General features: G+C 40.3%; 1 protein-coding gene across 11 annotated transcripts in view; it reads right to left on the reverse strand.

Annotated features, from left to right (window-relative positions):
* ABI1 (abl interactor 1) overlaps nt 1-16,012 on the reverse strand; it is a 77,354-nt gene that overhangs the window by 41,099 nt on the left and 20,243 nt on the right. For all 11 annotated transcript variants that reach the window (XM_051802429.1, XM_051802426.1, XM_051802435.1 and 8 more), the window contains exon 2: nt 12,757-12,924. In XM_051802429.1, the coding sequence (XP_051658389.1) occupies nt 12,757-12,924 (168 nt within the window). The remainder of the gene's footprint in view (nt 1-12,756; nt 12,925-16,012) is intronic.

A 16,012-nucleotide genomic window follows, 5' to 3' on the forward strand; every position in this document is an offset into this window, starting at 1 on the left:
TGCAGTAAAGAGTTCTTCCATGTCACTTAAATATTAAAACAACAAGGATCTGACAAGTTACAACACTTTTGTTTTCAAAAGACAAATACAGAACAAGACAGTTCAACATTCTGATGCAGTCTCTCCTTTCTCAAATCCCTTTCAGTAAGCAGCTATCCTTTCTGAAAGTACATCAACACAGGACAAGCTTAGAAGCATTATGAACTTTCCTCAGCCCACACTTCTTCTGAAAGCCCAGTTTCCACAGTATTGCACATGGAAACCTATTAAGATACTCAAACAAAAAAGGAGAGTTAACAAAAATTCCCTCACACATTTCCTAACACTGCGCTACTATTTTGGACTGAGTCATACAGACTTCTTGTAATTTGGGATATATTAAGTAAAAGCAGAAGACAGACAATCAAATCGCAAGTATGTATGACGTTTACCAGTCTAACAGGGTGGGGAGGAAGGGCCAGGACAGAGATGGAATTGCTAAGACTGCTCTACTTCTCCATTGCCTTTTTTATTTCCACACACAACTCAAACAGGAAGTTGCACATTGTTTCTGTAAATGGATTTCCCTTAGCTTCCTACTCTTGGCCACGACTGATATGAAATACTGCAATTACATCTGTTGGTAACATCCAGATGGCCTCAACAGTCCCAGCAGCGCTTAGCCCATACTGAGCCAGCAAAATCTTACCCAGTAAAATGTTTTCTGACTAAGGCAGGGCACTATGGCAGAGGACCTTGGCCCAAGAAAAAACTGTGCCATCAGTCAACCCCTCCACCAGGACCACATCTCAGACTTGCACATGCATATACTCAGAATGAGATCTTTGCTGGGTCCTGTGCAAGTGTACATGAACACAAACACTGCAGCTTGATGGTAGGTTGAAAGACAATACAAGTCTTGAACAGAAAGTCGTGTGTGTAGACACAGAGAGGAGTACACTACTATGTTCCTGCTGCTGAATGTGCTATCCTGCTATTGCTACAGTAAATTCATTAGTCACACTGATCATGTGCTCAGAAATTACCCATTTCCACTGTGCAGTTATTAGTATAACGATTAAATCTGATTGCAAAGGCTTGGAGAGAAGAAGATCATCAGCCATGGAGATGATACACAGAAAGAATCCAGTTGAAGGAAGCAACCAGTAGTCTGCAGTTTTCAAGGCCTTGCCTCCAGGATAATTGAGCCCACAATTCAGGGCGTAAGGGGCAGAGAACAAAACACTGTCTGGAACAAGAGAACGTCAGGAAAAAAGAGACTGGACATCTCCTACTGTCACTTTAGACAAAAGTTAGAGATACACTACAGAAATATTGACCAATTAAGTGTTTACACATGAGGAAGATAGACTAGTGCTCTGGTAAAGGTGCTCCAAACACTGTGGTGGGTTACAAGCCTCTGAATGGCACCACAGTGTTTCAAGAGGCAGCCTTAGCACTCACTCCACAATAACAACCACCATGGACACTGACCTGTGCAGTACTGGACAGCTAAACACACACTGAAGAGTCACTGAATGTCTGCAAGAAACCTAATTGCACAAGAAAGTGATGGAGATCAATATACTGCTACAGCTACCTTAATCAGGGAGGGAGGTGTTGGTGAGGAGACAAATATCTCCCTGAGAGATTAAGGGGTACATGACAACACAGTTCAGTGGACTACAAAAAAGACAGCTGTGCAAACTTCTGTGGTCTGTCTCCTCCCCACTGCTTTGGTAAAGTCTGGTTTTCCTAAGCAAGGTCAATGAACTTTTTGAATTTAAACTGTGTATATCCATTCAGCAGTATAGAGTGCGTTTACTCACAGAAGTATACAGCTAATATAAACAACAACCATGCATTTGTTTTAAGAACAATGAAGAAATCCAGGCAAATGGGCAGAAGGGGAAGAGTACACAGTAAAGTTATCTTTATCTGAGTAAGATCTGCAGACTGTTCACAGTCTTTTTTCCCAGGATGTTTGCTTAAATCACATAATTATTTGCAGAACCTCTGATTTCTAAAAATGCATTTGGAAAAATTCACACATTTTCTTTATTCAGTTTCTACTCATTAGATGATGCTTTTCAATATTCTCAAAGTAGTTGGCCAGTCAGTAGCATTCTCTTAAATGTACTCTAGGCAAACACTTCACACGGAAATCAATATTTAAAAAGTTTTTCAAATAGTTTCCAAAATACTAAATATGTTAGATACACTTATTCCAAGCAATTCAGTCAGCTCTAGTATGGAGAACCTCTGAAGAATTTCTGCATTGACTAAAGGTCTACACGTTTAATGCAGCCCAAGGAAATACAGTCTCATAAAGATGTTGAGTTGAAAATAAAATGCCAGCAACTTAGAGTTGTGGTCCCCTCAATCTCCTTTTGCTCCCCTCTCTAGAGGTCTAGAAATAAGAAGCAAGTTAACTGGGATAGAAGCTTGATATTCTCTACCTGTTCAGGGGCACGGCACACTGCACTGCAGGAGGAATGCTTCAAGCAGCAAAATCCCCAGTGACTGAACTTGAATTTCTCTCAGTGAGAGCTTACGGAAACCATCCCCCGCTTCCTGAGCTTTTTGTTATTTGTTAACGTGCCACAGTCTGTATTCAGAAGAGGGAAAAACTCATTATATAAACCAAAGCACCATGGACACCCCCAGAAGTTCTCTCCTCCAGTTTTAGCATCCAGATGCCAAGAGTACTGTCAAATGCTACCACTACATCAGGAGTGTTTCAAAGTTATAATATACTGAGCACTTCTGTTGTCAGCTGTCATGTTACAGTCAAAATAAGGCACTAATGGACATGTCTACAGGTCACAAGGATGAACACCACTCATAACACAGCATGTTAATGTTGTGATATGCTTAATAATACGTCAGTTTAGGAGGAGGCTAAAACAGTAATACATGAGTGGCGAGCAGACCATCCTCAGTGTGCAGAGTGGAACTAATAAAATAAAGGATTTCTAGTTCCTATCAGCTTACAGGCTTATAACTCTGTCAGTGCTGTCTCTTACCATGAGATTTAGGCTATCTGAAGAAACTAAACCAAAAGTCAGTGACATAGGTAAGAGATTAGATAGTTACAAAAGTCTAACTTGTTTCAGGCCTTTTGACTGGACCCCTCTCTTTATCTTAATGATCCATAATGATGTGAAGTTAGCACATTTTTGTTACAACTTAGAGGTTTCTCCATTTCCCAAATGGAGATTGTTCTCAGTTATTTCCGCATCTCACTCATCACCACAGCAGGCAAAAAGTGCCTGGAGATGGAACACTGGAATAACAAATATTTCTACTATCCTTCCACTCTCAAATGCCATGTTTCATTTGCCAACACACACACACACACACACAGATCAACTGCATATTTCAAGTTAAGTCTCTTTTTTTAAAATCTAAGTTTTAATTAGAAGCTCAAGAACTATTTAGAAAAATAAACAAATTGCTAGTCCACACAAGCTGGTTTGTTATTAGCTTACCACACACTGCCCATGAACTGTTAAGAGAGAAAAATATGTACACTGCTCAAAAACTTCAGTTAACACCTTTTTCAGCCTAGCTTAGGAAACAAGCCTTATCCACTGTACAACTCATGTCTTTTAGTCCTGTTGTACATCTGGCCATTGCTGTAACTTGCTCAATACTTGACTTAACAACACACATAAGAAAATCCTATAAATGGACAAAGAAGGATCAGCTTCCCAAAGACGACGTTTATCTCCTTTCCAGTCAGATAAAGGTTGATTTGTGGTTTGAAGGTTTATCCTGCAACCTTATACAGCCTAGTTTTGAACATAGTTCAAAAATATAACTTAAAATGAAGAAAAAAAACAATCCTATAAGACACTGAGTTCAATAAGGAAGCAGAATTTCCTACATGCAAATCAAGCCTTTCAGTTGTTATTCAATTTCCTTGTTCTTGTATTTTAAAACAATGGCCCAACTGACCTTTCCTGAAGCAATGATTTGGTTTACTATTTCCATCACGATCCCAGTTAACTCTAAGGTCCCCATCTTACTTGTTCTTACTTTGTATAGAAGCCTAATAGCTTTTAATCACACCCTTGTTGCTCCTGGTTTTGCCATATACAGGAATTTGAGATAGCATTACAAGATCAGGTTGACAAGACATTATTTCTCTCTTGCAAGCAAAGACAGAGAAGCCAGTCAGAGAAATAGCAAGGTATGCTTCGATCCTGGTGTGAGATCACAATGAATTGTACTGATGGACCCACTGTAAATAATCACCCTAGGACAACATGTGAGGGGAAAAAGCAAGTGCTTTTAGGCATGAACAACTAAAGCTACAAAACCACAGCACATTAGCACTCACACCAGGATACATTCAGCAAAAAGTCATAGCTATTCAGCAGATTCTCAAAGAGGAAGCAAACAACATACAAGACCTATGATTCTATGGTCAGATACTACTTACATTTTTGTGCCCAGAGGATATAATTAGGCACACTATTAGGCAAAATCATTAAATAATGTAATTATTTGTTGGAACCAGAAAGTAACGCTAGAAAGGACAATGACAGCTTTAGTAATCTATTTTTTGAAATTAAGGAAGAGGCAGACCTATTTTATGGTGGTCATTTCTACATCTATAGTGAGTATTCCAAATGGAAATTATAATAAAAGTGTTCTCTGCATGTATATGACCTGTAAGCTTTTACAAGACATGCACTACAGGTATCAATAGGTCCCAGAAGAGGACCCTGCCAATAAAGAGAATAAAGTCAAACCCAGCAGCATCATAAAAAGTGGCAGAGCATTTGTACTGACTTGTAAAACACTCATGTAAATCATTACTTGGTTTTCCATCTGCAGATCAACATTAACTAAGCACTTATGTGCCCCAGCAGAAGGCACCAAGCAATTCCCCAATTCCCTTCTGAAAGGCACAAGAAGTCCAGCCACAAGCACCCAGCAGGTTGTGTTCATTTGCTTGAGTGGCAGACTATGAAGAGGGGCAGCTTCAATGATGCAGTACCACCAAGACTCATCTGTTCCTCAATAAGTGTCTTGTACTTGCTTTTCCCCTCCTTTCCCCCAAATACAGTCAGCTCAAGCATAACACTGTACAGCTGCCATGAAAACCAATGTCCCAAATGGCTGTGTTGGATGGTATGGGCATGGCAACGGACTAAATGCTTCGGTAGCTGATCGCCTTCTGCTGTATTAGCACCATGTTCTTATCATCACCTCATACTCTGCATTTATGCAACTAAAACACTGTCAGACATAACAAAACCTTCATTCAATGTAAACCAGGAGCTATTCACATGTGAAGAATGCTGGTTTACCAAGACTTGAAATAGAAGGAAAATTAATTTCAGGTAACAACCTAACCAGAAGAATCTGAAGAAAAAAACCCCAAGACTCCTTGAAAAGTCCAATATGTGACTTAATAGCAGGTTAGTGACATGATTCATCTATGTGGTATAACGTCTAGATATGAGGGGTTTTCATTAAAAAGACTGCACAAACACCAACGACTCCTTTGATGCACAAAATTATCAAAAAGGCCTTTCAGAGTAATGTTCACAGTCCCAGGATTTTTTGCTTTGATTTCAGAAAACAAGAGGCTGCATCGGGCCTCTTAATTTAGTACTTAATGAGGTATCTAGAGCTTACAGCCAAATATTCACTGAGCAGTAAGGAGGCTTTAATGGTCTAAAACACATTGAAAACTATGCATTCGGACTGTCCTTTCACTGGACTTTGGAACGGGAATAAGCCTATGAAGGAATTCATTACAGTCAATGGCTATTAAAGTTAGCAATTTCTCCCATTCCCCAAAAATATGTTCAAAACCCTGCATTCCAGTTTTCTTCTTCAAAACAGCTGCTCTTCCCCCATCACAGAAAGACCCTCATAGGTGTATGTAACTATCATGGGCAGGTTTGTTTTGATTTTTTTTGTTGGTCATGTGCTGGGGATTTTTTTGACTGCATCAGCTGAACTGCACAGAAATCAGATCCTGGGTGAATTCATTCGTGGACATGAAGGGAATTTCTCAACAGAACAGCTGACAAGGCAACCCTTACACATTATACTACATTCTGAGCAATTTATATATATCATGTAGAAGCTGATATGCACAAAATTAACAACAATTTTCATAAGCAGACAGATAACCAGAGCAAGCACAGTGCAACTTCTCGAGCCTTGGCCTCTATCACAGAGAGAACAGGAAGAACAGGATGTGAATCAAAGGCCACAGAGATAACTGTCAGTACTTTATTAGGAGAGGGAACGTCACCCAAGGCAAGGTTAATCTAAACAAAAGGTACAAGTTTATTTGCCATATTTAGAATATTTGTGTCTGCAACAAGCACAAGCAATTCAAGGGAACCAGATAGAAGACCCTTTCTTTCTACTGTATACAACATAAGATGATGCTCTAGTTCCTGCAGATACTTTTGGTCTCTTCATGTACTTTTGGATGTGTGGAAGTGGAGCTTATAAGAATTTGTAGCCATGTGGTGGCAGTTTCTCCCCTGACTTCATAATTGTTTGCCCCACTGACCAATTACTTCCTATAACTTAGAATGTGCCTTGCAAGGATACAAAGTCAACTTTTAGGATATACCTAGCTAGTGCAGTGTAACACTGAAAGGGGCAAGGCAGAGGGTAACCTGTTCCAGTGCTCCAAGATAAAAACGATTTTCCCAACTCCATGTACTAACCTGCTGAGCTTCAACTTGTGGCTAACTGTTCAACATTACACTGTCACTACCAAGTAAAAGACTAACTGCAAAGACAGACAGGCTCACGTATTCATAAGCTACTGCTTTCTCTTTGTCAGACCAAACAAACACAACTCCTTCAACCTCTCCTTGTAGGCTGCATGCTCCATGCCCCTGACCATCTCAGCATCCCTCTCTCCTGAACTATCTCCACTTTCCTAAATCACTCCTGAGCAAGGCAGGGGTGACAAAAAAAACCAACCAAACAACCAAAAAAAAAAAACCCAGGGACACAGTGCTCCAGATGAAGTCTCATCACTGCAGAGCAGATAATAATCACTGCTTTTTATCTGCCAGCCACACTCTTCCCAAGGCAGCCCTGCCACACTGCTTCACTTATTCAGATGGCCTCGTGTTGTTGGCTCATGCCCAGCACAGCTCCCATCAGCACACCAGCTTCTTTCCAGCACGTGGCTACTCAGAGTCACCTCCCACCAGGGTTATTCCACGTAAGGTGGAGGGCCTTGCACCTTACCCAGTTTCCCAAGGATTTAGCTGGTTCAATAACGCTCCTCTGTACTGAAACTCTGTCATTCAGCATATGAATCACCTTTCCTAATTTAGAGTTATTCCCCAATTTGTCAAGGACATGTTTTATGTTCTGAATGGTCTCCAAAGAATGTTCTGAACAGTGTGGGCTCCAGTACTGACCCTGTTTGTTAGCAGCAATCAACCATTTGCTAGTTCTGGTTAATTTGCTTTCCAGTTAACAATTTTTTTCATCCAGCCCATATGTTCTTCAGGTGAGAGAGAAAGGTCAGGGTTTTAAACATTTTATTTTTAAAGAGGCAACTTCAGGGTAAAAGTACCTGGACAGTTGTACTTTGGAAGCACAGTCACCACTAAGAGGATCTGGAAAGGTCTTTTGTTCCCATCTGTAAGTGTACTAAAGTATTTCACATAATTGCTTGTTCCCAGGCATGACCACCCACATTCGTTAGCACGATTTGTTACATTTTCTATCCTCTTTCTACTTCTTAGCTTTCAAAGTGAAGTTAAACTGTGTTGTGATCATACACCACAATCTGTAAATGCAGTATCACATTAATCCAAAGTACATGCACACTCTGAAAGTTCTTTCCCACAAACTCAAACATCAAGAATCCCCACTGCACATGCATTGCTTTATGCCTCTTCAAGCATCGGAGACCCGCTGAGAGTTTAACAGTTCTTGCCCTCCCCTTCCCTGTCCTCAGACACCAACTTGCTACCACTTAGGAGCTCACTCCTTCAAACCCCAGAACATCTTCAGCAGAGCTTCTCTGAAACCTCATCCACACCAGTCCTGACTGGTTGCTCACTCAATGGAAAAGGTCTTATTAGTATTTGGGGGTGGTGCCTATGTGTGGTTCAACACAGGCTGCAGCTGTAAGTTTCAGAAGGCCTACAAGAAGACATCTGCATACCTGCACTGTTGCCCTGACTTTAGCTAGACAACCACACAACAGAAACATTTGGCTTTCTGCTTGCATGCAACACTTGAATTACGCGTGCAATTAATTAGACATGGATTGTAACAGGCAAGATTCTTCTGAACTAATTCAGCGTTTTTGGGGTTTTTTTATTCTAAAAGCTTCTAACTTTTAATGGTAACAAAAGATGTGCATGTGTCTCTCCCTTTTTTTTTGCTGAGAGTTAAGCTTTCAGAACATATTGTTTTTCAATAGGCCCTATTTTGCATTAGAGGAGAGCTTCAGATGCAGAAGAAAATCTTAACACTGAATGTTTGAGGGAGGCAGTGTTTCCCTGGTGAAAACTATCATTTCTTAAAAAGGAGTCTATTGCTTTCTTCATGCTTGGATTTAAACACTGAGCTATTTAAAAACTGTTTATGTAGACAAAAAAAAAAAAAGGAATAGTTGCTACACCCAGTACTGCTGCTGCTCTGACATAAATGTGAGCGCTGATCTGTTACATTTTTCAGTTTTGACAAAGTAAACAAGGATGTCCCTGTCAACCTCTCTCCTCTGACGAATTTGGCTGTCCCATCTTCATTCTCTTGAACTTTGTGGAAATGAAGCAGCAAAAAAATTTATCTTAAAGTACGTGTTTAAGTCAGCTCTCATTTCCAAGAGGAGGTGGGGAAGAGGGGAGTACACCCAAGAAACAGTGTCAAGTACAGGGGAGATGATAACTTCCCTAGTCCTGCTGGTCACACTATTTCTAATATAAACCAGGAGGCCACTGGCCTTCTTGGCCCCCTGAGAACACTGATGGATAATGTTCAGTCACTCTCTACCAGTACCCCCAGGTCCTTTTTTGCCAAGCAGCTTTCCAGACACTTCTCCAAGCCTGTAGTGCCGCATGGGGTTGTTGTGACCCAACTGCAAGAGCAAGCACTTCACCTGGTTGAACCTCATACCACTGGCCTCAGCCCATCAATCCAGCCTGTCTTGATCCCACTGCAGAGTTTTCCTACCCTCCAGCACATCAACACTCACGTTCCACCTGGTGTGTCTGCAAGCGGACTGAGGGTGCCCTTGATCCTCTTGTCCATATCATTGATAAAGATATTAAACAGAACTGGTCCCAACTGAGCCTCAGGGAACACCACCGGTAACCAGCTGCCAGCTGGATGTAACTCCATTCACCAACACTCTCTGGGCTTGGCCATCCAGAGAGTGTTTTCTACTCAGCAAAGAGCACCCCTAGCCAAGCCATGAGCAGCCAGTTTCTCCAGGAGAATGCTGTGGGAAACTGTGTCAAAGGCTTTACTAAATCCAGGCAGACACATCCACAGCCTTTCCTCCATGTAAATAAGCAAGTCCCCTTGTCACAGAAGGAGATCAAGGTTGGTCAAGAAGGACCTGCCTTTCACAAACCCATGCTGGCTGGGCCTGATCCCCTGGTTGCACGTGCCACATGATGGCACTCAAGAATATCTGTTCCATGACCTTCCCTGGCACCGAAGTCAGGCTGACAGGTTTGTAGTTCCCTGGAATCTCCTTCCAGCCCTTCTTGTAGGTTGGTGTCACATTTGCTGAACTTAATACCTTTAACAAAGTCTTGATTCTCATATTGGTCCAAAGTATACACTTACTATCTTTTCCCCCAAATGTCTCCTAACAGGATGAGTAGGATCCCTTACACTAGAAGGGTTTGCGAACGTTCTTCAGAACAGTGAAGTCTCTGCTCTGCCGTATTAAAGCAGCTTGGAAAGGTCAAGTCAGCTTGGCAATGCTCAAAGTCAATATGAAGGATTTAAACCTTCACAGGTTAGCTGAGCTGTGTGTGCATAGCTTTATATATTGGGTGTAGTAAATCGTTACATGGCAGGTCACTCCAGAACCTGCTGAAAGACATCTAGGCAGAAAAATACAGATACAGCTGGGCAGGCTTTTGCTGTTGCTTTGGCTGCTATGTGAAAGCCACTCCTGGAGCTGTTCACTGCCTCCCTGTGCTCAGAACAGCATTCCCTCACCACACTGTGATTACTCATGAGAAGCCTCTCTGTGTTTGTGCTTAACAAGAAACCAAAGCTGAGTAATTTATTTGCTATAGAACCAGGCACACTTTCCACCTGTAAAATTAGGCTCCAGTAAGAATATAACACACTAATCTATCACCTCACTCATGAGTGTTTTTTCCAGTGAAGATACACACCCTGAAAAAATACTGAGTGGCTACTAATCAGGATTAACTACCCAGTCATTTAGTCAAGAGTCATTCTGGAAAACATGCTTAGGGAACTGAAAAACATTAAGAGCACAGAAACTACCTGTAGGTCGGAAGAGCCACAGGATTTTCTTCCTTAGAAAGAACTATCAAATTGTACCTTATTTCAAAGATAGATGCTCTTTTTTTGCAAACTCCAGAACTGAGTAATTGATTCAGATTTGTGTTTCTAGGCAATACTTCTTTCTTAGAAAAGAATGCCATTTTGAGAATTTGTTCATCCCCAGGCTTCAGTGACATGAAAATATTCACATTGATATAGGCACAGGGAAAGACACTCTGGAGATCTTGAAACATTTAAAAACAGTCTATCACAGCAAGTGCACAGCAGATTTAAGAAACGCAGTTGAAGCATTTGAGCAGAAACATTTCAAAGCAAATAGCTGAGCTGGTATGTGTGCATTATCTGTATCCAGTTTAATTCTACAAAATTAGTCTGCAGAGGTTCATTTATAAGCAAGGATTAGTTTCAGGAAAGGCCAACCAAGACAGAAACTACGAGCAAGTGACCTTGCTAAACACTCCTCAAAAGCTCTACAAAGCACTGATTGTTCACAGTCTTTAGCAAACAGTTCATGTATCAGGTGACTCAACAGCTTCCAGCATAGCGCCTTCAATTCAAGCAGCAAATAGTACGGAGGGTTAACACCTTTTGTGCTAGTATCAAACATTTTGGCTTTTTCCATGGTTAGTCATATTAGTGGGCCAATGAGAATTTAACAATAATTGCTTCACACACACTGCAGCTCTGAAACACGTAAAAAAGATGTGCTTAGTATAAAGGGGCATCCAGTGCTTGGGAAAATCTGTACATTCAGTTCTGTATCCAGTCATTTCTTCAGAGTTAATCATAATCCCAGCATCAAGAACTCAGAATATTTAACAGAACAAGAAACTTATCTACAGCAATTGCATTTCCTCTTACTTTCCTTTTTCAGTGGCAGGTACTTTTTTAAAATACTTCACACAGCTTTTAACACTGTCTAGTTCTCAGCACATATTAACTTGACAAGCCTTTTCGACAGGTTTATTAATAGGAGGGTCCTTTCATGTGCACTGGAATCTTCTCTCTGCTGACATGTTTCAGCGAACCACTGTGCTCCCATTTCAAAGAAAGAGGTTTAGAAACCACAATTCCAAAAGAACAGTAAGGAGAGGTTAGCAGGGCCTTTGGGGAGGCAGACAGCAAGGACCATGAGCAGCATTTTCTTTCAAGTATTTGGTCTAAGATGTACCACTAACAGGATACTGGTTGACCAACTAAGGTTTTTAGTTCACTGGCTGGACTGAAGAACATGCTAGGTTGAATGCTCTGAGACTTGTTTATGAAACATCTTACATAGACATAGGACTATCAAAGCCCAACAATGATCTGACTGAATTTCAAGAAGAGCACATGACAGAACGACACTGGGCTTTTAACAACTCACTCAAGCCCATTTCAGAACAGCACTGTCATCATCATCATCATCATGGCTAGGCTTCGGGAAGGAAGAAAACAGCACTGTAAGGGTGAAATAATTGACTCCTGTCCCTGCCTTCACTGGCACTAGTATGACACACACCTGGTTATGCAACAAGCCACTTCTACATTAAACACAGCAGACATTTTTTGGCTGAGTTAGCATGCAATCAGACAAATGATCAGGTACAAGGCAGGCAGCAGCAGCAACTCTTTCCCCCCAGAAGCAGACAGCCAGGGAGAAGCTTCAGCCACGGGGATACAGGCTGGCACTGACAGGGATAGGCCTGTTCTTCCCTGTCATCTATTTCCATGTTCTCACTGCAACAACTCCAGCAATACTGCAGTCACAGTACAAGTTAGGTCTGCTCACTCATGCTTGGCAGGGAAGGAGTTTGGCTTGAGCAGGTAATGGGCAGCATGTGAATCCTTCTGCCCCTCAGCAGAGCACATGAAATTACATCCTGCAAGGGTATGAAAACAAATGAACTTACCGCATATGTTGCAATGTTAAATAAAATACCACCATTCACATGGCTCTTCTAACTGGATTTACTTCAGAAATAGAATCCTTCCCTCTAACCCTCCCTCAACTGTGGCTTCAGACTTTGGAATCTTAAAAATTAATTCCTGCTTTAAACCAAATATGACTCCAGAATTTCTTGATACAGGAGCTATTTTATTTTGGACGTGACCTTCATCACAAAGTGGCTTTCATAAATATTGGAAGAAAAAAGCCTTACCATTTTCTATCTTAATACTCAGAGAATTCAAAGAAATCAACATAAACTATCCAGCTCAATAATACAAGAGACACAATAACGCCTCCTCCAATACTGTCAGCCTTCTATTAAGAAAAAAAAAAAAGATTACCTGGGAGATATGGTTGATGGAGGACTCCATCCTCCGTAGCTGGGATGCTTGGATGTCCAGCAGTTGTAATACATTGTTGGCCAGTGCATTGATCTGATAAGCAACACTAGCTAGAGACTGAGTTGTGTAGGCTTTGGTCTCTTCTAATGCTTTCCTTTTATCTGGAGCCTGTAAAGCAAAAGAACAAGACATCTGGTTCAGGCCAGGAAAAGGGTGGGGGCAAAGGACAGGAACAAAAAATACAACCTATATTTAGAAGAATCTGTAATCAAGAAGATCTGACTGTGCAGTCAAAGTATTTAATCGGCATGTACATTTTAAAAAATCTCAGTCATACAGAGAAGATAACAAATTTGAAAAATATTGAACCATAATAAAATTACATACCAAGAAACAATTCATTCAGTAGGAAAAACAACACTATCGTGATTTGTTGGAGTTGAGTTTCTACAGCCTGTCCAATCCTCCATTTCTCAAAAAGCCTCCAATTCCCAATGAAAATACACTAAAATGCACCTTTTGCCTTCTCTTATTTAGGCATGCAGCCCAGGTCAATTGAGACCAAAAAATATTTTCCCACAGTTGGGTGCCCCTACTACACATGTCATCTACAAAGCAAACCCACCAGCTATGCTGGCTACTACTCCTACAATCCAAGAGAAGGCACATAGAGCATCAGCATAGCATGGACAGAGGCCTCCTGCATGCTGGAATATTTGTGAAATTATCCCTCCTCACACAAAACCTTAATAAAAACTTTCCTTGACAGCTGAGAAGATTCATCATTGACTGCAAAGACACACATATTTTGAGGTATCAGAAAGGAGCATAAGCTTCTCCCTAAAGGGCAAAAATATATGGAAAGGATCACTTTCCCACTGAAATCACACCTTGTTAAGGCATTGCTCTCTAGTCAGAGGACAGCTTACTGTCCAAGATCAGCAACTGCTTACTTAACTTGAATTGCATGGCCCAAGCAAGTCCCTTCTCTCTGGCAGGATGGGAGATACCAACACCACCTCCACGAGGAAAACACACATACACACAAAACACACTGTGAAGTGCTCCCTGTATCACACCTGGGGAGTGGCAGTGGAGGCCAGCTCTTTATCTGTTACCTAACCTGCAAACTGCAGCTATCCAGAATTCTCTTTTCTTCCATTTGTAGGAGAGGTACACTGCACAAAGAAGAGTCTGCAGTATGTAATGACTCAATGCTAGCATAGTTTCATCCCAATTTTATTGATTTGTGGAATAGACAGTTGATCTTAGCAACCAAAAGAAAAGGTTCATAATAGCCCCTTCCAACTAGACTTCTATTTTTATTGTTGATTTCTCTGAATAACACTCTACACACATTGTATGCAAGAGCTATAATCTTAAGCACAAAGTAAGGAAACAAAGACATTCCATTAGCATTCAAGCGAGCCCTATGTTTTCCACTTTCCAGGCACTCATTCATTTTTAAATCCTGCCTCTCATTTTTAAGAAGAAAACCAGAAGGCAAGCTGTTCATATACATTATAAAAGTTGCATTGTGACCTAAATACTGCAACACATGCTGTGCTAGGCTACCTTTTAATTATAGAGTTTTTAAAACATAGGTGAATTCCTCCCCAATCATGGAATTTTGTTCATATTCATGACTAACATTCCTAGCAATGTTCTGACACTTATTAGAACACTTGGTTAATGCCACCCTTCAAATGGATTCATACACAGATGCCTTCCTACAATGTGAACAGTTCAATGCAATCTGTTGTCAAAAGGCAGAACAGCTATTGCATGTACTAAGGACATAGTACATAAAACTATTTTTTAGTATTTCCAAATGCAAGTAAATACCTTTCACCTAAAAAAGAGTATTGGTATTTCTAGCTGCCAGAAAACATTAGTAAAAGTTATTTTTCTTTTCTAGAAAAAAAATTTTGCTGGTGAAGAATCTGCAAGACAACTACTACTACAGGTTCAAGAAACAAATTTCCAAAAGCACCTTTCCAAAGAGGCATTTTAAACTTCAAAACACCACTAGCAATGACTTCTCAAAAATGCTGTCCTACTGAACCACAGACTAAAGAAAACAACTGATAATTTATAGTTCCAGCAGTATGGACAATGGTGAAAATGCAGGTAGCAGCCTCAGTGGTACCTGAAATAAAACGTTTACTGAACAAGTCACAGCCAATAAAGCAGCAGACAACAAGAGTGTAACTTCACATAAACTCAAGTGTAGCTCAAGTAAGCAGTTTTCTTATTACAAAGTTTCAACTAAATACTGTTAGACTAAACACTAACAGGTGACAAAGTCACAGCACCCAATTAATGAGTGTTGTCAAATGACAAGACTTCAACAAGTTTCTTTTAGTCTTTAATGATTCGTTGATCAAGTGCCTTGTCCTCATTTGCCTAAGCACCAAATGGTTTAGTTATTTGCTCAAAGTACTAGTTTGGCAGCAGGATTAAATTAACATAGTTGTGATGTGGAATGTATTTCACATCCCATAAAGAACTACTTTAGAAACATTTTCAAACCTTGCAGATAATTCAGGCGATTTCAGTTTGCAGATTAACTGTTTAGATTAGAACTAACTTGACATATAGTCTTTTACATTTTTTAATTAGAACTGCAGGCATCCACAAGATATAAGCTAAAAGCTTCACAGAGAGCAAAGGGGGGAGGGTAGAGGGAGAAGCCAAAAACTATGTGATAGCAACAGAAAGAAGATGGAAGTTCCAGTGTTCTTAAATTGTTACTTTCACCTCCCTTTTAAAGTAAAAACTAAGAGCAATATAGAAGAAAATGCAGATGTTTACATTCCCTTAGATACTTTAGCTGTCATATATAAGCACCAGTTAGCTATTCAAATTTTAAGAGAATGTGATACAAAGACTGTCAACTGACTTGTTTTCCTGATGGTTCAGAATTACTTTAAGATCATGTACTAGAAGTTTCAAATATACTGTTTTTTCTCTGGTTGTCCTTGATATAAATGGAAGTTTAAATGTCCTGTAGTAGCAAAGTGGATGTTCTTATGTTCTTTAAATACAGATCACAGCTTTTCAAGTTTCCCTCCTGAAAGCTCTCACCTGTATCCTCAGTTGACCTCTAACAGTCAAGTTACTATGGTAAAATTGCTGTTTGAAATTGCTTTCACATAACTAGGTTTAATACTGAGGAAAAAAAAAGAAAACCTCTCCTATAATTCAAGCAGATACATAAAGAGACAGTTAAACTTGCATGGTATTCCACACTGCA

Source organism: Manacus candei, unplaced genomic scaffold (genome assembly GCF_025592945.1).
Source record: "Manacus candei isolate 608988 ecotype Guabito, Panama unplaced genomic scaffold, ASM2559294v1 h1tg000056l, whole genome shotgun sequence".
Classification (NCBI taxonomy): Eukaryota; Metazoa; Chordata; class Aves; order Passeriformes; family Pipridae; genus Manacus; species Manacus candei.